This window comes from Eptesicus fuscus, chromosome 1, assembly GCF_027574615.1.
Source record: "Eptesicus fuscus isolate TK198812 chromosome 1, DD_ASM_mEF_20220401, whole genome shotgun sequence".
In the NCBI taxonomy this organism is placed as follows: Eukaryota; Metazoa; Chordata; class Mammalia; order Chiroptera; family Vespertilionidae; genus Eptesicus; species Eptesicus fuscus.
The window spans coordinates 109,870,786-109,894,452 of NC_072473.1; the positions used below are offsets into that span (position 1 = coordinate 109,870,786).

General features: G+C 41.2%; 1 protein-coding gene across 1 annotated transcript in view; it reads left to right on the forward strand.

Moving 5' to 3' along the window:
• GPC3 (glypican 3) overlaps positions 1 to 6,993 on the forward strand; it is a 518,803-nt gene extending 511,810 nt beyond the window's left edge. Inside the window, exon 8 of the mRNA XM_008156949.3 lies at positions 6,424 to 6,993. Coding sequence (XP_008155171.1) covers positions 6,424 to 6,593 — 170 coding nt within the window. The 3' untranslated portion in view covers positions 6,594 to 6,993. The remainder of the gene's footprint in view (positions 1 to 6,423) is intronic.
• The last annotated feature ends 16,674 nt before the right edge of the window (positions 6,994 to 23,667 follow it).

Below are 23,667 nucleotides of genomic sequence, written 5' to 3' on the forward strand. Positions count from 1 at the left end.
AAGAGAAGCAACTGATTGAACCTACTTGTTGATGGAGGCTCTGCTGGGGGCAGCTACCTTGGCTGCTGTGGGCAGAGAAATGATTGCAGCCTGCTTGGGATTCATATATGAATGGCAGAGCCCAAGGGCTTCTGTGGGAATGGGCAGCAGAGTGAGCAGTAGTGCAATGAACATGATTACTCCCGAGATTTCCTCAGTTTCAGCCTCTGGGGTCTGCCAAGTAATGTACTGAAGGTTTCACATATTCATGTCTTGGGGGCCAACTGTACACAGCAAATGCGAAACACAGGGATAGCAGTATTGCTCTGTTGCTATATTGGGACCAGATTGAAGCCATCTGCTGGTGCAAGCTTGGCAAGAAAGAAACCCCTATGTTTGGCTCAACAGCAGCATTCTCTCCCCTGGCATTTTGATAGCAGCTCTTCTTGCAGACTTCCCTGTGAAGTCTGCCTGCTGGTGAGGGCGAGGCCCTTGGAGCAGCGATTTTCAACCTTTTTTGTCTCATGGCACACATAAACTAATTACAAACATTCTGTGGCACCACCAAAAGCTATATTTTCTGTCAATCTGATTTTTAAAATAGGTATAATTTTGATTCATTCATACCAGATGGCTATTTTTGTGTTGTCTGTTGTCATTTTTTTATTTGACAATCTAAGAGAAAATAGGTCAGTGCCCCTGACTAAATAGTAGGGTATTGCATGTTTTAAAAATTCTTGTGGCATATCAATGTGCCTCTTGTGGCACACCATTTGAAAATTGCTGCCCTAGAGCAATGCATCTCCCTCCTTGATGCCATGAGCTTTGCTTCCTATCCTATATAATAAAAGGCTAATATGTAAATTGTCCCCTCGACTAAGAATTCGACTGGGAGTTTGACCAGTCCAGCCCGTGGCCCCTCCCCCCAGCTGGGCCTACCCCCACTAACCCCCCACCCCAATTGGAGACAGGGCTGGTCGGCCAACCTCCCGCATCTCCTTCCCCCAGACAGCCCAGCCCAATAGGCCCCAATTGGGGCAGGCTGGCCAGACCCTACCCGTGCACAGTGCACCGGGCCTCTAGTTATATATATGCTTAAGATCTCATTGGCTTTGTAAGGGCCCAAGCAAAGGCTTATCTTCTGACTGAGAGATCTTCTTTGGCTGCCTGTGCATGACTGCTTAATGCACCCCAGGTCCAGTCACTTCTCCCTCAAAAGCTTTGTGTGTACTGGCCTCAGTGGAAATTATTAGGCCAGGGTTTAAAGAAAATAATGACAGTCCAGCATGGACTTATGTATTGCTGGTGTCTCCTATCCAATATTAGAATAGCTAAATAAGAAAGAGGATTCAAAATTTGGTAACTGATGATGACCACCAGAAAAACTCCAAGAGAAGCAACTGATTGAACCTACTTGTTGATGGAGGCTCTGCTGGGGGCAGCTACCTTGGCTGCTGTGGGCAGAGAAATGACTGCAGCCTGCAGCAAATTGTATCCCTCACTGGTCCCTAAGAGCCTTGGAATAAAAGATAAATAAAACTAGAAGGAAAGTTAGAGTCCATCCAGTCCAACACCCTTATTTAGCAGATGGGGTGACTGAGTCCCAGAGGAGTGGATAATGACTTGCCAATGACACAGTAAGTCTGGTGTAGCCTCCCGAGGAACTCCACCAGGAGACTGAATAATAGTAAAGGGTTCCACACTGAGTATTTTACCTAACAGAAAAAGCAGAAAAAACTTTCAACATAAATTGCAGACCTTAATGACTGATAATTATGTTAAAGGGTTTATCCAATCTGCAACAGAGAGGACATGGCAAAATGAGCATCAGGGTTGAGTGTGTAATCAGTACAGATTCTTGGACCTACCCTCTGGGCATAGTTAAACTGATTACAAATAGAAACAGATATTTGGATTTAACATGAAAATCTTGCTGGCCCAAAAGTTTCTCACTGATAATCAACTGCAAGCCAGAAATATTTTATGTGCGTTTTGCAATATGTACCTAATACAACAAAGATATGTTCTGGAAAATCACTGATGAACATTAAATATGAATTATTTAAAAGAGAATGGTTTGTGGTGACTCCCCTAGTACATCTGGTTTGTAGCAAACTGAGAAAGTTTTGGTTTGGTGTATATTTAGCTTTGTCAGGTTTTTTTTTTTAATTATATTTGCTACTGTCTAATCCCCAGAAACTGTTCCCACAGGCTTCTTTTTTCCAAGACAAGATGTCTGACAAGTCTCTCCCACTTAAGGCTGTCCTCCAAACTGTTAGCAATGATTTTTCTAAAAAAAACACAAACCAGAATGTGGTTTCATTACTTAAAATTCAATGCCCACAAAATAAAGTCTTAGCATTCCTAATCTACCATGATTTAGCTGTTAATTGTCCTTCCTGCCTTACCTTTTATCACCCACAACACAGTACAGACATACACACACAGACACACACACACACACACACCTCACAACAATGTATACTCTATGCTCCCTTCCAACATAGAGGCTACTTGTTCCTATTAAGTATTCCCTACAGACAATTTTTTTTATATTGTGATTTTGCTCAAGCTGAACCCTCTGCCTAAAATGAATAACCATTTCATCAGCCCTGCCATAGTTACACCCATACTTCATGGTATTAATTATAGTCCAACTGTTCAAAAAAATCTTCCCAGATCCTTCTATTTGGAATTTTTATATCTCCCTTCTATCCCCATGGTATTTTGCTTATGCCTTTATCTGTGCCCTTTCTACATTCTTCCAAGTAGATTTGTCTACTAGTCTATTTCCCTTCCTAGAGTGCTGGACTGTGGGCTTCCTGAAGGCAAATACTAAGTCTTTTTCCAACCTTCTAGCTTAATACTTGGGACATAGTAGGCTACCTTTAAGCTTGTTGAATTAAATTGGATTGTATTTCCCCTGTTGGAGAGTGTCCAAATTTATCTTTGACCAAAACTCATATTTCTTCTATCTCCCAAAATGCTTCCTCTGCTAAACTGTCCCCCTCGTCTCTAATCTTTGTGATGGTGGCCTAGGCCCAGAGTGTGTCTTTGCTGGAATTCCCATTAATATAAGCCCTAGGAACTTGGCTATCAGATTGGGTGAATATATTTGCTGCTACTAAATGGGGAGCCTCAGGAAACTGTAGCCACAGCTTAGGAAGCATAGCAATGTATCATTCTGAATAGTTCTTGAAGCCCTTTGTAGGTAGAAGACTTGACCCAACTTTGTACCTGGAGCATCTAATGGCCCTGGCCATCATTGCTGATTTCTTCAGGGAAATAGAACTGATATGATAATTCCCATTCTGGCTTCTCAAACCCAGAGGTCTTCTCAGTATTTCATAAAACGTAATAAGACTACTTAATCAAGTTTGTGATCAGTTTTATGTAAAAACACTGACTTTTCCTCTTGCTTTTTAGTGTGTGTGTGTGTGTGTGTGTGTGTGTGTGTGTGTGTGTCAATGCTACTTTATTCTTTATACAACTGGATATTTTAATAAATATAGAGCAAGATAATTATCTTTAAATATTGTTTACGGAAAGAAATTTGACATTGGTTCAGAATAATTACTGGGCTGCCTCATCCGATGCAGCTTCCCTTTGCCACTGAACTGTTGGAATATCCTACTGGGTGTTATGTCCAGTGTTTCTTCCATTCCTTGGCTTCTTAGTAAAGTCTAGTGGCACATCCCCCAAATTATACTATAGAAATCTTTTTATCCTTCCACTGGCCAGCTTGGCGGCCAGACTCATTTGAAGGTGCAGAGGAGGAAACCCAGTTTTAACTGGATGTGTTGGTTCCTGAGTTCTGGTAGTATGTATTTCACTAATCAAGAATTTTTTTCAAGAAGGAGTTTGTTAATGCTTAATCAGTGTAGTCTGTTTAGTATACATTTTTTTCCAAGAGATGGTATAGCTTCATATGAGGTTCAGAGTAAGACCTGCATTCAAACAGGACCTCTGTGATTTACCCACTGTCTCAGTATGGGGGGAAAAAACTGACCTGATTTTGACCTTTCTTCTCTTTAAAATGAGATTTATAATACCTCCTGACATTGTTGAGAAGTTTTAATTAAATGAGATAACATATAAATAGCTTAGTAGAGTACCTGGCACACAATGAGGACTCGATAGTTGGCAATCATTTTTATCATTTCAAAACATAGGGTCCAAGAGATAGAAATAACAAAAGAAGTCTTTGGTGGCAAAAGGATTAGAAACTGCTGGAATCAAGATAACTGCTTGGTTTACCTTAACTGCTATAATGCTATTATTTAGTGCTTGCAGATTATTTGAAGAGCAAGATAAGTAGTATAAGTGCTTAGTGGCAACATTAATAGATGTTGTTTCATCTTAATGTTGGGAAAGGGGACTATCCAGAAAAGGAATCTGAAAGTGATTCTGAGAGTGCTCTCACTCGGGTATATCCTAAAAATACTTCTCTTCATTTAAGTTGAGAGGTTTCTGTGACACCCAAGGCTGCCTTTCAACAGATATAACCATATGTGTTCTCAATTTTGATGAAATCTGATCATGACTTAAGCCTGTGTTATCCTTGCCGAGTGACAGCTGACCTCAGCCTTTTCTGTGTGCTCTGCATAGTTCACCTTTCAGAAAAAGAGGTCTGATTTCTAAGTAAAGTGTTGCTCTTTGTTCTTTTCCTCTTTTTATTTTCTTTGTATGTATTTATTTTAGGGAGAGAGAGAATCTATATTACAGTCTGTTGAGTTGCTTTTCCCTGGGTAAGAGGGTTTCCTGGAAATTTTTATTTTAATTATTATTGGCGCTCAAGAAGAAAAACTTTCTCAGCTTTAGAGAAGAAAAATATAGTCAAATTCATGCATATTAAAAGTTATAAAGTCATGTCTTTATACAGCCATGAAAAATAATTATGATTAATAACACAATAAAATATTTGCATTGAATAACATAGTCAAACGATTCAATAATTTTTTTAAATTAATAGGAAAAATGTCAATACCCGTTAGGTAAAAAGGCAAAAATATGAACTGTTGTGTATTGAGAAATATAATTAGTAAACTAAAATAGAAAATGTTGTTCAGTATGAATAATTCAAGTACATGCAAATTAAAGAAACCCTGAGATATCATCATATACTGACTACAATATACTTTTTCAATTGAAGCACAGTAAATTTGGTTCCCTCTTCATTGCTGGCATTATAAACTGCAATAACCTTTTTGGAAAATAGTATTGCCGTCTATGTAATCCCCCTTAGTTTTGATCACCTTCATCTTGCTGCCTGCTCTAACCAATGTCAGCCTCGGAGCCACCCTGACCCTGGGCCCTACTCTAACCTCATCCTGGACCAGCTGAGTCTTCACACTTTTCTTCCTGTGACTTACTGCCTCATCCCCTGTAAGAGGAGCTCTTCCTTCCTTTTCCTTCCTTCCCTTTATAAAATGCCAGTCATTTCCTCTGTGCCTGATGCTATGTATCTCAGTGTCCCCAAGGGCTCTTTCTAGGTCCATTGGCCACAGGACAGTTGGCTGGTGAAGTTGCTAACATCACATCACCTCCACAAGCTATTGAAATAGAAACATTAGTGACTGAGGCTAGAAAAACCTACGGAGTAGATTTGAGCTCTAAATCTGGGAAAACAAATCTGAAAGAAACTGAGCCCTGAACCAGGGCTAGACATCTTGAATTTTCTAACAAACCATTATCTACTTAGATTTGCCTTCTGAGAAACTTTCTCATTAGGGCAACCCCAATATCCCAACTTCTTTTTCAGAATCGTGAATATATCATAAACGGTAGGCAGTTAGAGAGGAAGATCCTTACCCATTAACATTTCCTTAGTCTTGATTTGCTTACTAATAGTTTAAATCTTATGTATTAAATCAATTTAACTTTCTCTGGATTTTTTTAGAGGTGATGAAAAGACCATATATATAAATGAAGAAATGTTTGGGAAAAATAAAACACCTTTTAATGACAAACTACCCTATCCTTAACTGTAAAGCAAGATTTCCAGGAGGGGATCTGTGTGGGGTGCAGGACCCAGGAAAGCTGCACTGAGAGTCCAAAATATCCCCTCCCCCATTGACACATACACACAAGGAGACACATGTAGTCACCCACACTGTACCTTAGATTTTGATACCAGTGAGATCTGGTGAAAATGAATTTCAAGTAGAGCTTTGCCAGGGAGGAAATGTTGCAAAGGCCCAATGTGCATCGCAAGGTATGGATGCAGCCACAGTGGAGAGAGAAACAGCCAGGTTGCTCCCTGTTGATATGATCTCTGGAAGGAGCACCTCTAGCTATCTCATTCATCTGTCTCCCCCATGTACACTTTCCCATCCTCTGGCAGCTTTCCTTCCCAGCAGTCCAGACAAGTGCTTGAGCCATGAATAGTGTACACCTAATAATGTTGGTAATCCTGTATTTAATATTCTTCTTTACTTTTGGCAGAACTGGCTTATGATCTGGATGTGGACGATACTCCTGGAACCAAGCAACATGTGAATCAGAATGACAATGAAATAGTCGTCTCTCACAACTGTGGGAATGGCCATTCTCCCCTGAAGGTTCTAACCAGCTTGGCAATCTATGTGGTGTGCTTTTTCTTCCTGGTGCACTGACTTCCTAGTGCACAGCACCTGTGCTGCCCTTCAGCACCCTGTGGTCTTCCTCTATAAAAGGAACCACCTTCTTATTTTTTTTTCTATTTTTTTAATCTCATATGCCTCCTCTAGCCATTAAGTAGAAGATAACCATGTGTTATGTTTTTGAAATGAAATGGTATCTTTATGAGGCAGGTAAATTTTAGTGGTAGTATAGATTGTCCTTTTGTAAAGAAAAAAAATCAAGTCGTGCCAAATTATTTTCCTATGTTTGGCTGCTAGAACATGGTTACCATGTCTATCTCTCTTTCTTTCCCTTTGCATGGATTTCTTTGAAAAAAAAAATAAATAAATGTTAAAATAAAAATGCATTGGGTGTTTTTTGTAAGCTCTCATATGTGGTGACTATGTATTGCTTTTCCTCCTTCTCACCTAGCTTTATATTCAGCATAAGAAAATCTCATTAGTTGCCAACAGGGACCTTGAAACCTACCTGCCTAGTGTGTGTATTAATCCTGGTCCCAAGCCCCAGTGAAAGCCACTTCCTCCCAACACACACCCAATCTATAATCTCCATTTTGAAACATTGGATTAGAGCTGTGGTCGGCAAACTGTAGCTCTCGAGCCACGTGCGGCTCTTTGGCCCCTTGAGTGTGGCTCTTCCACAAAATACCACGGCCTGGGCGAGTCTATTTTGAAGAAGTGGCGTTAGAAGAAGTTTAAGTTTAAAAAATTTGGCTCTCCAAAGAAATTTCAATCATTGTACTGTTGATATTTGGCTCTGTTGACTAAAGAGTTTGCCAACCACTGGGTTAGAGTGTCTTGTCTATGAAACTAAAGGTATTTCAAAAAGTTCCACTGTCTCTTTATAAATTTCACTTTTCTGCAAATGCTTTGCCCAAATAGAAATCTTCTGTTTGGGTCGTATACAGTTGCATGAATGATATTCCTTCATCTTCAAAACCGGAGAGATAGATCCAAACAGTGCCAACAAATCATTACCCAAGCTTCATGCTGTGTCTCAGGCTTGTTCTCTGTCACACTTCTTCTGCAGCTGCTACATGGCAGGGCCAGCAGTTGCCCTGGGTTAGATTGCAAAGGTTGTCAACAGAAAACCCATGATTTCTAGGAAGCAATGCTCACACTTGGCTCTAGGTGGGCTTCTTCAACGTTTGTTTATTTAACGAGTAGGTTTTCATACATGTTGGGTGTCAGATGCTGGAGACAATAGGAAAAAAACACAGATTTGATCCTTGCTTTCACAGAGCTGAAGTTCTGACACCAATACAAATTCCACACCAGTTTTTTTGTCAATTGTAAGCCCAGTATAATTACTTAAATTTTTTTAACATATATAATATTACAAACAACAATGACACTATGGTGATATTTGGACATTCTGCTGTCAAAGAACCTCTGGAATAACCAACTTGCCATTGTTTATAAAGCCTAGCATATTGTCCATTTGCCAGGTCAGGTCCATAAAAACACTGTTGAGTTTTTTCTTGGTAGTTAGCAAACTAAGATCCATTTTTTAAAATTTATCTTTATTATTGAAAGTATTACAGATGTCCCCCTATTTTCACCTATTGACACCCTCTATCCCACTCCAACCTCCCCACCCCCACCCAGGCCTTCACTGCACTATTGTCTGTGTCCATGGGTTATACATATAAATTCTTTGGTTAATCTAATAAAGTAGGAACTCAACTCCCACCTGAGGGATCAGAGAAGCTGAATAAGTATGAGGAAGAGAGGGTGAGACAGAGTGAAGAAGTTTGAGCAAAGGTCAAAGACAGGAATGGGAAGTGCTCTTTGATTCTAGGAGGTGGTCCCAGCTAGGATCTCTGATTTCTGTCCAATGGCAGGGGGTCACCATGTGGGAAGCAGGAGGTATAATTTCTCACAACTTATCATTCCCCCCTCCTGCTGTCACCAACACATTTCTGTCAGGGTCTCCTGCAGAGCACAGATTTCCAATATCCATTTTCATCCTTTGCAGAAATTTTCACAAACACAAAATGAAAATATTTAGTTTAGTGTTTCCTTCAGTTGGTTTTGTTGAAATTAAAACTACAATTAGTTTTGTTTGTTAATATGGTTACAATGATTTGTAGCAGTTGGTAAGACTTGAAAGGAAATTCTTTCTCTTTTTTAAAACATCATCATTTCTGTATTTAACTGGGATTTATAAGAATCTTTTGTTCTTTGATTCATAAAATCTAAATACCTGAAAGGTTTGCTCCTTGGACTTGGTATGATATTATAACAGTACCAGACCATTAGAAAGATTTAAAGCCCAGTTATCACCTAATAACTGTCCCTGTCATTCTACATGAAGGTTTTTATTTTTTTAAATATGTCTTTACTTATTTATTTATTTATTTATTTATTTATTTATTTATTTATTTTAGAAAGAGAAATGGAGAAGGAGAGAGAGAAACATCCATCATCTGCCTCCTGCACACCCCCTAGTGGGGATTGAGCCAGCAACCCCGGTATGTGACTTGACCAGGAGTCTAACCTGGAACCAGTGACCTCTCGGTGCCTGGGACAACACTCAGCCACCTGAGCCACACCAGCCAGGGCAGGAAGGTTTTTATTTTATTTGGCAAAAAAAATAATCTGTGGCTCTGAGACCAGGTTTTACAACTGCAAACAGGAGAGGACTGTTTTAAAGTCCATTTTAAAGGAGATTGTCAGTTTGTACACACACTTCTTATTCACTTCCTATCTCCAGACCTCAGTTTCCTCTTCTAAAATGGAGAATCAGGACAAGATGTTTAGCCTCATTGTTGCTCTGATTTTGTGGCACCATTGATTCTGAGAGGAAGTAAGTGCTAGTCCCTTTGCCCAGCACTGGTGTCATAAGGATGCTGTTCCCATATGCCTCGCAGGACTTTTCTAGAATAAGATCATATTTGATATACTTCAGTTCCCAGAACATGAACCAAGCCAGACAGTGTTTTTCCTATCTTGGTACACTGTCTGCCAGCTATGGTCCATACAGACTGTGTGATGAGGGGCAGAAGACAACTTCTCTGTAATATCTATGACCTGCTGTCTTCAGCTAAATAGTTGGGATTAAAATGGATAATCATACACATTAAAAAAACAAAACATGGAAAATTCACCATCTCTTATTGACATTTACTTTTTCAATAGCCTGTATCTTTTAGCTTTTTATCCATGTTTTTTCCTATCCCTCTATGTTTTATGCCTCTAGTTCAGAATCTAGTTTCACTGCTAGTTGGTAGCTTTTCATCTTTGAACTGTTTATTCTGCTCTTTGATTTAAACTTCCTACACATAAATATGTTACAATAGGCTTGGCAGCTGGGAAGTTGCCCAACCTTGTTGGAAGTTTCCAGGCCTCTTTCTCACTGGATGCACATGTGAACCTCCAACAGCTCAACTCTGGTACTTGAACAAGGTTAAATCACAGAATAACACACCAAATCCCTAGACTGCAAAGGACATCCCACAATCTTTTATTACCACCTTAGGAGAGGTCACATTAGGCCACAACACAGCCTATTTCGTTACTGGATGCCTCTAGTTTTTGTCAAATGCATTTTTTTTCAAAAGAAATATATACAAGCAATAAAAATTTTAACAATACATCATAATAAAGTTTTTAAAATGATATTTACTGCCTGGCTAATGTGGTTCAGTGGTTGAGTGTTGACCCATGAACCAGGAGGTCACTGCTCAATTTCTGGTCAGGGCACATGCTTGGGTTGCAAGCTCAATCGCCAGTTGGGGGCATGTGGGAGATGGCCAATCAATGTTTCTCATCATTGATGTTTCTATCTTTCTCTCCCTATCCCTTCCTTACTCTGAAACCAATAAAAACATATTAAAAATGATATTTACTCAATAATTCCATACCCTATAATAGATAATTACTATTAAATATTACATAATAGATATTTACTATTAAAGTTTTTACTTATATCCTTGCAAACAGCTATCCTTTTCTAAACAGCTCGTTCAGCCCCTTATGCCCTGCTCCAGTGGGCCAGTTGTCCCACAGATCCCCAAGACCTCTACCAGAGAAGTCCTAGAATGGAGATAGTTGCTTGGAATCCACATTACCCTCTTCATGAATGATGAGCTTCTGGCCATTTGAAACACTACCCCCTCACACACACACCGATGTTTTTGCAAGAATGTTTGCCAAGCCAGATCTTTTCCATCTCATATTTGTATAATTGTTTTTTTCAAAACTAAATTCCGAGGGCTTTTGATTTTGTCTATATTTTGAGCCAGGCACTATATAAAGTGTGTGTGTGTGTGTGTGTGTGTGTGTGTGTGTGTGTGTGTGCGCGTGCGTCAGAGAGGGGGGGGGCGGTGATGTACTAGGATGGAAATTTTCTTCTAGCCAAGGCCACAACATTTTTGAAAGTCCTCTTTTGGAATTGTTGTTGAAATACTATATGTACCATACAGGAAAATCATCCTCATTTATTTATAGTCACACCTTGTTTGGAAACAAAATAATGTTCTTCAGCTTGATCACCCACATCATTCACTAGATTTGCTGCCAAGTAGCTTTAAGCTGCTTCTAAAAATCAAATGTGCCTTCAAGAAATAAAGACCTTCTTGAGAAGAATACAAAGAATGTGCTATTGGCTATGGAGGGTTCTTTTCCCAAAGAAAAATTCTAGAAAATGTAAGGAAACTATACCTCTAGGAAGGACACAACACTAATTTACGTAGATACAGAAGGTCTGCCAGGTTTGCCAAGGAACCAAAAAAAATAAGCTCAATGCTTCCTATTCACTGTTATATATTTAAAAATAAATGTACTGACTTTGAAAGATTCCCTTTAAAAATAGAACACAGGGCTGGCATGCAGTTGGTGTTTAATAAATGTTTAATGAAACCAGTATTCATTATACAAGTATTTATTGAGCAATGCTTTGGGCCAGACCCTGTGTCATTAACTAGAGATACAGCATATGAAACAAACATAGTCCCTGCTCTCCTGGGGTTTCTCATCTATTGAGGAAAAGAAACAAGAAATTACAATACAATATATGTAAACACTATAACAGGAGTGTACATGGGATGCACAGGAGAGCAGGATGCGGTACAATTTACAAACAATGGGTCAGAAGAAAGGATAGGAATTGTCCCATTTTAAAAGAAAGTATAGAAATTATCCAGGTTACAAAGGGGAGAAAGTGTCTTAGGCAGAACAGTATGACACAGGTCCATAGTGCACCATGCACAAGGCTGTTAATTGTTGTGTTACTTGCCATCATGGGGTGTTGCAGGGAACTTGGGTGCCTATCCATGCAAGAGAGGAGAAGTACAATGTGGAGGTCCACAGAGAACTGTGTAGTGGCCAGAAACAATAAACTATATGTACACCCAATAGTACAGATATATCTTAAAATCACAGTGTGGGTAAAAATGGCAAGAAACCAGATAGGCTACATAGCATCTCATCGTAATAAATTAAGATATATTCACAGAAGACTCTCCACAATTTATAAAAATACTAGAAGCCCGGTGCACGAAATTCATGCATGGGGGTATGTGTCCCTCAGCCCAGCCTGCACCCTCTCCAATCTGGGACCCCTCGAGGGATGTCTGACTTCCCGTTTAGGCCTGATCCCAGTAGGATAGGGCCTAAACGGGCAGTTGGACATCCCTCTCACAATTCAGGACTGCTGGCTCCCAACTGCTCACCTGCCTACCTTCCTGATTGCCCCTAACCACTTCTGCCTGCCAGCCTGATCACCCCCAACCACTCCCCTGCCAGCTTGATTGATGCCTAACTGCTCCCCTGCCAGCCTGATTGCCCCTAACTGCCCTCCCCTGCAGGCCTGGTCACCCCTAACTGCTCTCCCGTGCAGACCTGGGTCCCCCCCCCCCGAACTGCCCTTTCCTGCAGGCCCAGTTGCCCCCAACTTCCCTCCTCTGCCAGCCTAGTCACCCCTAACTGACCTCCCCTACAGGCTTGATCACCCCCAACTGCCCTCCCTTGCAGGCCTGGTCCCTCCCAACTGCCCTCCCCTGTTGGCCATCTTGTGTCCACATGAGGGCAGCCATCTTTTACCACATGGGGGCAGCCATCTTGTGTGTTGGAGTTATGGTCAATTTGCATATTACTCTTTTATTAGATAGGATATGCACACTAAAAGATAGACATTAACCACATTAGAATGGTTGCCTTTGCACAGAGAGGAATGGGAGTGGACCTTGGAGATAAAAAGGAATAAATTAATGAGTCAAACAAAGCAAAAGAGGAATCTTGTCTGGACCAACTCTGATAATATACCATGAACTGGCAGTAACCTTAAGACACCCCTTTGCACCTGAGGTCACAAACAAACCCAAACTCACAGAAAGAAAGGAAGGAGGGAAAGAGAGAAGAAAGAGGAAAGCATAGGATTTCAGGAGAAATATTTTATCTTCAGTGCCTGGAATATATTAAGTGCTCAATAAATATATATGGAGACAATGAACAAATGAGCAGTCAAAGAGTTGTACCTCAGGCCACTTGAAACTATTGGCTAAACAAATATACCTTCAATTACGTGACATATCTGCCACCCAATTATACATCAATTTAAACATTTTGGAGGCGACTCTGAAGTGACCCATCACTTAACTTCAGCTTTAGTTTGAGAACATATTTAAGAGTCGAATAAGGCTGTCTCCTGGCGTAGACACAGCTGATCCTCACAGCCAATTGGCCTGGAGGTCAACTCCTCCCACTGATACCAACAACAATCAAGACTTAACTACAAGGCTGTACACACAGTCCACAAAGGGGGGCACCAAGAGTGTCCACCTCAGGTAACTGGGGAGACCAAGCCACTGGCCCATATAGGACAACTAGCACACAAAGCTACCCTACCAACTCAGGGAAGCAGTGAAAATGGGGAGACAAAGAAACAGATCACAAACCAAAGAAATGGAGGAAAACAAACGACTAAGAGCACTTTTGGACAGATTATAATTATAATTTTTTAGATGAAAATCCAGTTTTCAATACCATTAGACAATGTATTTGTTATATTTATTCTGCTTGGTTGGAATCTTGAACATATAGAGATAGATTATCAACTCCAACCCTCACATTTTACAGATGTAGAAATTGAGGCTTGGAGAAGTTAAGATACTTGCAGAAGGACACACAGCAAGGTAAGTGAAAAGTCAGGACTGACTCAATCAGAGCCTTTTTCAACACATTATATATACCTTGTCACCCTGAAAAAGCAGAATGAATAAATTGTTACAGTGGTTAGCCAGAGTCAAGACTGTTTCCTGAAATCTGTACCCATACAGACAGAGTTAGTTATACTGATCTTCATTTTGATCCTCGTGGCAGTTTTTAAAAAAATCCCTTATCTAACAAAACACATTGCCTTTCCAAATTAATGTGTTCAAGCCCGGACCTGCTTTGAGATGTTTAATGTTGCCCTTACAAATTGGAACCCGGGGTGCGGGAATTCCATCATCCTCATGAAGACTCCTTGTCACAACAGAGGCATTGTTCTCCTCACTCATACTGTTTGGTGTCGTGCCTTTTCTGTAAGATGTTAGGTATTTATTTTGTTTTGTTGGTGCTTTTGTAATCAGTCTAGACATAGGCCTACACTGAACCATTCAGGAGGCAGATAAAACTCCCACAGTGGAATTAGGTAACCCCCTTTGTGCTTTTTCCTCCAGGAAGGCAGGGAAGCAACTCCCCCACCCCAGCCCCCAAGCCAAAATGTTCATGAAAACTACCACAGAATTGACTGAATTCACTAATAGAGGTAGTAGGAAGTATTCTGTCTCTGAAAATATGCTCAGTCCCATAAGTAATCTTCATTTTGTACTAGAATGAATTTGCTGTACACATTTTTATCTTAGCCAAGGCACCAAATGTTGTCTTATTGGAAATGAAAAGTCTCTTTTTGAATGTATCATAGATACTGCTTACTTATGTGTTTCCACAATTGAGGATCTAAAGATTTTACTTTATCCTGAACAAGCAGAGGTATATATAACAAGACAAAAAATCATGAGGCGAGGGCAGGGCACAGATTATTCAGATTTAATGGAGGAGGTGGCTTTTATTTGCTCTATTGATACAATTGTTTTGAATTTTTACATTACTACAGAACAAACAGGAGCATGAATTATTTCACACTTTACATGGCTGATTACATTTACTTTTACCATTATAATACATTGTCAATCCATAGAAGCAATGTTTTAACCTACTGGAAAATCTAAAATAGTGCATCCTTCCCCCATAACCTCCCTGACACCATACCTGCAACAGGAGAAGCTTCTGGAGGATAGGATACTCCAAATAAGAATGTATATCTCAGGCTTGCAGCCAATTATTAGACCATTCAGATTGAGATCTCCCACAGCGCAAAGCAGTACCTGTCACACATGGCAGCATCACAGACAACGTTTGTGGAATGAATGTCAATTTGAGTGGCCACAACTCTGGCAGATAGGGTGGAAACTATTCACTTTCTCTCAGACAACTGGTACCATAGATGGTCACATCCATACAGCGAGGCCACCAAGCACCAGCCAAATGTGAAACTATCATCAAGTTTGACCTACTACTAATGGAGAATTCATTAGTAATCTAGAGCTCACTTAACTTAGAATAATATAGCATTGTTTTTGTCATGTTATCAACACGAAAATTTTCTTTACTCACAATTTCCTAGAATTTGTTCATGGCTACAGTTGAAAAAAACACAACAGGGCAAAAATGTTGTCTAGGAACAACAGTAAAAAATAGGACTCTTTCCAAATGGCCACAAGCCTATCTACATTTCTAAATGAATTTCCTCCTTAACTCCCTACTTAGAGCAATCAGAATACTAAACCATCAAAGAAGGATTCCATGCATTACCAATATGTTTTAGTTCAGTGTATCTCACTGTATTTTAATTCTGGGAATATGAATAAGTCTTGTGTATACATATACAAAAAGAAAATGGCATATTTATTTTTGCCAAATCTGTTGGATGATAAAGAGTTTACTGCATTACAACTTTTTTCAGTTCAGAAGCTCTTAGTTAAAGGTTGTCTTTTTATTATCATGAGTATTTAAAACACAGTTTGGGGCTCTCAATGATTAGAATATCCCAAATTGATTGCCACAAACTCTCCTTTCCAGGGGTAGGTTTCCATCTCCTGTTTCCTTTAAATTGCTGATAAAATTTGATATTTTCTCTGCCATCAAAGTGGTTATTTCTAGTATTGATGGTGTCATTTCCTCTGATTTCAGACACTCATTCAGTTCTATGGCACCCAATCATGTAAAATCTGTGATTCCCTAGCATGATTACCTCACATGAGTTTTGAGAAAATTTTGGAAAACTGGAAAAGTTTTAGTCAACAGCATCTCACTGTCTATTATCAGGTCAGCTAAAGTATTAACAAGAACATTATATTTTAAAAGTTTTCATCACAAGAAAAAATGTGTATCTATCTATGTGAGATGATGGATGTTCGCTAAATTTATTGTGTAATCATTTTGAAATATACACATATATCAAATCTTCACATTTATCACTTTAAACTTATATGTCAATTATATTTCAATAAAACTAGAAAATATATATATATATTACATTAAGCCCCATACTGTCTACTCTTGGTCCTATCTTGAGGCTCATTTGAGTAAATGCACAGGAAAGTGTTTTAAGTAGCTTGATATATCCATTAGAGATTTTTGAAAAATCAACTACCAAATTTTCAATGTGAGGATATCAATGCATGGAGAGTGTTAAGGCTTGCCCCACAAGAGTGGGTAGCCCTTAGCTCTCTGAAGCCTTTGTAACCACTTAGCACCACTTGACTTAAGGAGGATCCTACCTGTCAGTATGAGGTTTCTCCTCAGCCTCAAATGCACAGTGGTCTTCATATCAAAAGAATATCTCAGAAACATACGAAAAGGCTTATAGCTTCCAACCTGCTCTTTCAAGCATTTCACACTTGAAGCTCGGAGGTCAACTTCAGAAGGCAGGGACTAAGATGGTTACTAAGAATTGAACACTCTGGCTTCATTTAATGCAAAGAATCAATGTTCCTTTTGAAGGGACCATTATTGAAAATTCATAATTAGATGAGGCCAAAAGCTCACATGAGCAACGCAAATAATTGTTATAAATATGTTTTTCCTCATCTCTTATTTTATTTCTCCTGAAATAGCCCTTTTTAAAACCTTACTAGTTAGGCGAACGTGATAAAACAAGGCGTTAGCAACGCCTGTTTCCGGGGAGAGGTGGGGGAGATAAGAGATCAATCAAAGGACTTGTATGCATGCATATAAGCATAACCAACGGATACAAAACTCTGGGGGGTGAGGGCATATATGGGAGTGGGGTGGGGGGTGGCAATGGTAAGATATGTACACATATAATACCTTAATAAAAAATAAATTGAAAAAAAATAAAATAAAATAAAACCTTACTAGTGACCTGATTTTCCTGACAATGAAGTAGGAATCCAGCTGCCCCCATCCCTGATCTTTCGCATTTAGGGGCTCAAGGTTTAGTTTCAGGTTTCTTTCAACAGCTCTCTTATTGGTCACATTAGCCTCATTCCATAGTTAGGGCAGAGATAAGGCCCAACAAGATGCCCATGCATTATATTCATTCCCAGGAGATTAAACTGAAGTCACCAATCAACTGTTAGTCATAATCTAGGTTTTCGAGAGTACTTGTGCTCCTTATAAAGTCATCAATGAATTAGGGATGCATATTGGTTACAGCACAGCAGGATTTTGTGAGCAGAATGAGGAGTGTCTAAAGATAAGATTATATATAGCCAAACTGTGAGGAAAGCCTAGGCTTCCAAAGAGCTAACCAGAATTCTCGTTAGGATTAATTGGGTGGACAGGCCTGGCAGGTCCTTGGAGAACATGAGTACCTTTTTCCTTAGGTCTGGTTGGCTCAGGCCCTCCCAGAATTTTGTATTCCCTGGCAGGATGGAGCCAGCAAGCTTAGTCCAAAGATCTTTTGGGGGTCCCATCTTCCTTATGGCCTTAATCTCTAAAAGGCATGTCAGAACAACTGAATCCATCCCTCTCATTGCTGAGCTCCTCAGAGGTGCCATCCATAACGTGTCTGTAAGTCCAGATGCAACCGTAGGCTTCAGAGCAGGCAGCCAGCCAGGACTGGTTTAAAGTGCTTTCCACATTCTTCCTCTCTAAGAGTTCTCCGGAAGCTCTAGAACTTAGTGTTTCTTATCCAAAAATCTTCTGCCATTTTTTATCTGTAATAATTCCAAACCCATTGAACATTCTTATAATAACTGAGATTTGGAAGAGAGAGTGGGCAAAACAGGATCAGTTAGATGATTAAGGGCACACTCACTTTTAGGTACTGATTTTCAAGAGAAAATTAATTTGATGGCTCTCAAGAAGTGTTTATTTTCTGCCTGACAAACCCCCTTCCCCAGCTTTTCTGTTGTTAATCACTGTGGCTGCTTTGAATGGTGGAGGTATAGGATTTGGAGCTGCCAGTAGCTGTGATCCAGTGAGAGACTGGCCAAGGTCTGGGAGTATCTCAACTTAGGTTTCTCAAACAAGAGCACTGGCAGAGCTCCCTGCTACAGCCAGCCCAAGGCCTGAGGGTGGGCTTCTTCATTCTTGGCATGTTCTACTCTGTCTGCCACAACCAGGAAGAGGTAGAAATCATCTAGGGGCAGAGCAAGCAGGCCCTTGAGGTCAACTCTCCCAGTCCCCTCTAACAATAGGTGAGTAAAGTAAAGCTCTGGGATAAATTAGAGACATTGGGATTGTTCTAGAGCAATGTCAAACTCAAAGGCTAACATGGGCCAAATAAACAAGGTTTAAGTTTATGTGGGCCACAAAAAAAGCTTAAATTTTCATAGAAACGTAGATTTATTTCCATAGAGACATGTTGAATACAAAGGGCTGAAATAAATGAGTAATTATTAACATAAAATAATAGAACATTTTAATAAAAATTAATATTTTTTCTTGAACATTAACTTACCAGACACTGAATAACTGCATAATGCAAATAAATAAGCATAATGCAAATAAACCTATTTTTCTTGTTCTTCAAAAGCAAAATATTTCCTGTTGCACACACCAAACAAGTCACTATAAGACTAGTGACATGGCAATCGGCTGCTAAAATACCTAAAATATTCACTGCTAGTATTAGTGGAGAGAAATGGCACCCCTGCGCATAAGGTGTGTAAGGGAAATGAATGCAACACAATTATAGCAATCAGTCATTAGTGAACATTGTAGTTTGTTATTAATAACTAGGGGCCCGGTGCATGAATTCGTGCGCCTTGAAAGAAACTGTGGGCTGCGAGGCTGCAGTGGGCACACGGGCGGGTCTCAGCCCATCCTCTGCCCCCCTGCCTGGCCCCTCCTGCTGCGGCCCCTAGTGCCCTGTCTGCCAGCAACCCCACTCCTGCTGCCGCCACTCTCAGGTGCTGACGGCGCTGGCCCCACTCACACCCACTGACAGCATGGAACAATTGAGGCCGGGGCCAGCAGTGGGTGCAAGCGGGGCAGTGCAGTCAGTGGATGCAAGCGGCAGCTGCTGCCCCAATTGCCCCGCAGGAGCAGCGGGAGGTGGAGAAACCCAGAGGAGCGATCGGGGCCAGCAGCTTCTGCTCGCACCCACTGATGGTGCCAGGCACCAGCAGTGGGTGTAAGCGGTGGCTCCAGTACTGGCAGCGGGTGTGAACAGGGTCGGCACTGGCAACAGGTGCAAGCACCCAGCAGGACCATAGTGCATGGATGCAAAGAATTTTCAGTAACCATCAGCGGCTCTCCCCAATGACAGTGACCAGCACCCGGCCTTGGTCTGGCACCCCCACTCACCTGCTCCACCATCCCACCACAGTCGATGCCCACCATGTTCCACGCTCTGCCACCTGTTGTCGACTCCTGCCATGTTCTGTGCACTGCCCCTGGTGGTCAGCACACATCATAGCAACCAGTTGTTCAGTTGTTCCGCCATTTGGCCTATTTGCATATTAGGGTTTTATATATATAGATTGCATATTAGGATTTTATATATACTACTATAGATTATATATAACAGGATATTGTAAAAATTAAGTTACAAAATTTTTATTAAAACATTTCTTATGGACACAGACACACGGGAGGTGAGGGCATGAACAGGAGTGGGGTGGGGGGGCAATGGAGGGATAAGGACACATATGTAGTACCTTAATCAATAAAGAAAAAAATGTAAGCATTGGGCAGCTCAAATTTTTCATCACTCTGTGCATGTCCACAAATAACTGAGAGTGCCACTGGTGTTAATTTGGGGATTACAAATAAATTTTGGCAAGTAAAAAAAACAACAACAACAAAAAACACACATTTCTTACATACCGTTATGTTGGCTGGGCCACAAAAATATTTGTTATGGGCTGCATGCGGCCCATGGGCCGCAAGTTTGATATGCTTGTTCTAGAGCCTAGGGCCTCTTGGTTCCCATTTCAGGGCTCTATTAGTCTGGACCAATGAGTAGGATCAGAAACAAGACAAAATCAGAAAGATGGTGGCTTGCAGGATGGAGGTGAGGGAGAGGATGTGAGTGAGTGAGAGGGTGAAAGGAGATGTGTGGATGTGTGTGGTGTGTGTGTGAGTGAGGGAGGGACAGTTAAATCCGGCAGGAGTAGCAGGGGCTGGCAGACCAGAATTTCCTGGACAGGGAGCACCTACCATCACTGTGGACACTCCCTGGGCTGTGGTACTCGGGCACGGAGCCCACGCCATCTTGAAGGGGAGAGCAGCCTCTTCTAGGAACTCATCAACACCACTACCCAGACAGGCCTTAGACACTGCCTGCAACCCGGCCGCTCCAGCCAAAATCCTGCTGCCCCACCCGCAGACCTGAGGACCCTAGGACCTCCACCTCCAAGTGTGCACTGCTCCTGCAGCAGTAAGTGCAACTTCCCCCTTCACCAGCAGCAGACCTCCGGACAACTCAGCCACGTATTTCCAGAGCACAGGCCTCCAGAGTCCACCACCCCACAGGCAGCTCTTGGGAGCTGCTGTGAGCCACCACTGGGTACAATATTGTACAGACAGTGGCACATTGCCCCACAGTAGAAATTCTGGATTCACTCTTCCTGAATAACTGCCCACAGACACCATCGCACAACTTCAGCGCCAGGGCCCCTCAGAGAGCGTCAGAGCTCCACTCCACAAACACATCACCACAGATGCGCGTTTCCAGCATGCAGGCCTACTGTGCAGACCACTCCACAGGCAGCTCTTGGGAGCCACTGTGAGACCCCACTGGGTGCAATATTATACAAACAAGGGTGCACTGCACTGCAATAGAAATACTGAATTCACATTTTCTGAATAACTGCCCACAGACACTGTCACAGAACTTCAGGACCAGGGCCCCTCGGAGTATGTCAGAGCTCCGCGCTGCAAACACACTGCGGGTACCCTTGTGAGCTGCCACTGGGAGTGCTTGTATCCAACTATGGGAACAGCAGCAAAAACTGAGTCTTCCCACCCCACAGCTGCAGAACTCTATACACTACAGTTGCGCTTTCCCAGCGTGTGAGCCTCCTGAGCCCACCACTCCACAGGCAGCTCTTGGGTGCTGCTGTGAGTCCCCGCTGGGCACGCTCTTATCCAAGCAAGGGTGCACTGCCCCAACAGTAGAAATTCTGAATACCCTCATCCTGGATACCTGCCCACAGACACCTTGATTGCTTGGCTTCAGCCAGGGCCCTTCAGAGTATGTCAGTGTGCTGGGCACTGGCAAACACACCATGGGTGCTCTTGTGAGCCGCCACTGGGTGTGCATGTATCCAACCAACAGGACAGCAGCAAAAACTGAGACTTCCCATCCTACAGCTACAGAACTCTGGACACCACAGCCGTGCCTTTCCAGAGCTCAGGTCACCTGAGCCCCACCACCCCTGACAGACAGCTCTTGGGTACTTCTGTGAGCCCCCACTGGGCACACGTGATTTCAACCAAGGACTCAAGGCAGCAAAAATTGGGACATCCCCCTCCTGACTGCTGACATATGGTCACCGCATAAGCGCCTTTCCAGCTCACAGGCCTCCATCAAGAAAACCCAAAATAGATCAAGTGGGGAGCTATGCTAGATTACCAAGTCAAGGAGACCCAAGAGATCACACCAGGGGCACCATCCCCAAAAGAACCTGGGTAGCAAAGCAGTCAGGTCTAGGACACAGAAACAATTAAAACATTACAACAAAGCATGGGGAGAAAAAAAGCAATGTCCAAAGGAAAGAAAAAGAGGGATCACCAGAAAGAGAGTTAAATGAAAGGGAGGCAGGTAACATCTCAGAGAAAGAATTCAGAGTAATGGTTATAAGGATGCTCAAATGGCTGGATGACAAATGCATGCAACTCAATGAGAAATAGACACAACTCAATGAGAATTATAAGGAGCTGAATGAGAATGTCACCAACATGAAAAGGAACCAAGAGAAAATGAATAATGACATAGCTGTAATAAAGAACACAATGGAAGGCTTAAACAGTAGACTAGAAAAGGCTGAGGACTGCATCAGTGAGCTAGAAGACAAGGTAGTAAAAAACACAGAAACACAGCAGCAACTGGAAAGAAAATTTAAAAAGCAAGAGGAGAGCCTAAGTGAGCTTTGGCACAAAACAAAACAACATTCACTTAATAAGGATACCAGAAGGAGAGGAAGAGAAACAAGGAATAGAAAACCTGTTTGAAGAAATAATAACAGAAAACTTCCCCGATATTGGCAAGAAAAAAAACTATGCGAGTCCAAGAAGCACATAGAGTCCCAAACAAGATGAACCCAAAAAGACCAACACCAAGACACATCATAATTAAATTGGCAAACATCAACGACAAATTAAGAATCTTAAAGGCTGCCAGAGAGAGACAAAAAGTTACCTACAAGGGATCTCCTATTAGAATATCAACGGATTTCTCAACAGAAACACTCCAGGACAGAAAAGAATGGAATAAAATATACAAAGTGATGCAAAGCAAGGGAATGAACCCAAGAATACTATATCCAGCAAGGCTATCATTCAAAATTGAAGGTGGAATCAGGAGCTTCACAGACAAAAAAGGGCTAAGAGAGTTTATCACTACCAAGCCAGCAAAGCAAGAAATGTTAAAGGGACTGCTATAAAAAGAAGAAACATAAAGGCAAGAAGAAACACAAATATTAATAATAAAAATTACGACAAACAAGTACTTATCAATAATAAAGTTAAACATAAATGGATTAAATGCCCCAATCAAAAGACATAGGGTAGCTGAAAAGATAAGAAAACACAACCCATATATTTGCTGCCTGCAAGAGACCCACCTCAGAACAAAGGATTCACACAGACTGATAGTGAAGGGATAGAAAAAAAATTTTCAGGCAATTGGAAATGAGAAAAAAGCTGGGGTTGCAATACTTATATCTGACAAAATAGACCTCAAAGTAAAGGCCATAACAAGAGATAAAAAAGGCCACTACATAATACTAAAGGGAGCAATTCAACAAGAAGATATAACACTGGTAAACATATATGCACCTAATATAAGAGTGCCCAAATACATTTAAAAAAAAGTTCTGGAAGATATCAAGGGAGAGATCGATAGCAATACAGTCATAAGAGAGGACTTTAGTACCCCATTGACACCACTGGATAAATCTAAAAAAATATCAGCTAGGTAACAGCAATCCTAAATGACTCACTAGATCAGATGGACTTAATTGACATCTTCAGAACATTCCATCACCAGGGCCACATAATATACATTCTTCTCCAGAGCACATGGAACATTTTCAAAGATAGACCACATTGCCAAAACCGGTTTGGCTCAGTGGATAGAGCGTCGGCCTGCGGACTGAGGGGTCCCGGGTTCGATTCCGGTCAAAGGCATGTACCTTGGTTGCGGGCACATCCCCAGTAGGGGGTGTGCAAGAGGCAGCTGATTGATGTTTCTCTATCATCGATGTTTCTAACTCTCTATCCCTCTCTCTTCCTCTCTGTAAAAAAATCAATAAAATATATCAAAGATAGACCACATATTAGAACATAGGTAAAGTCTCCTCAAATTCAAGAGGTTATAAATCATAAC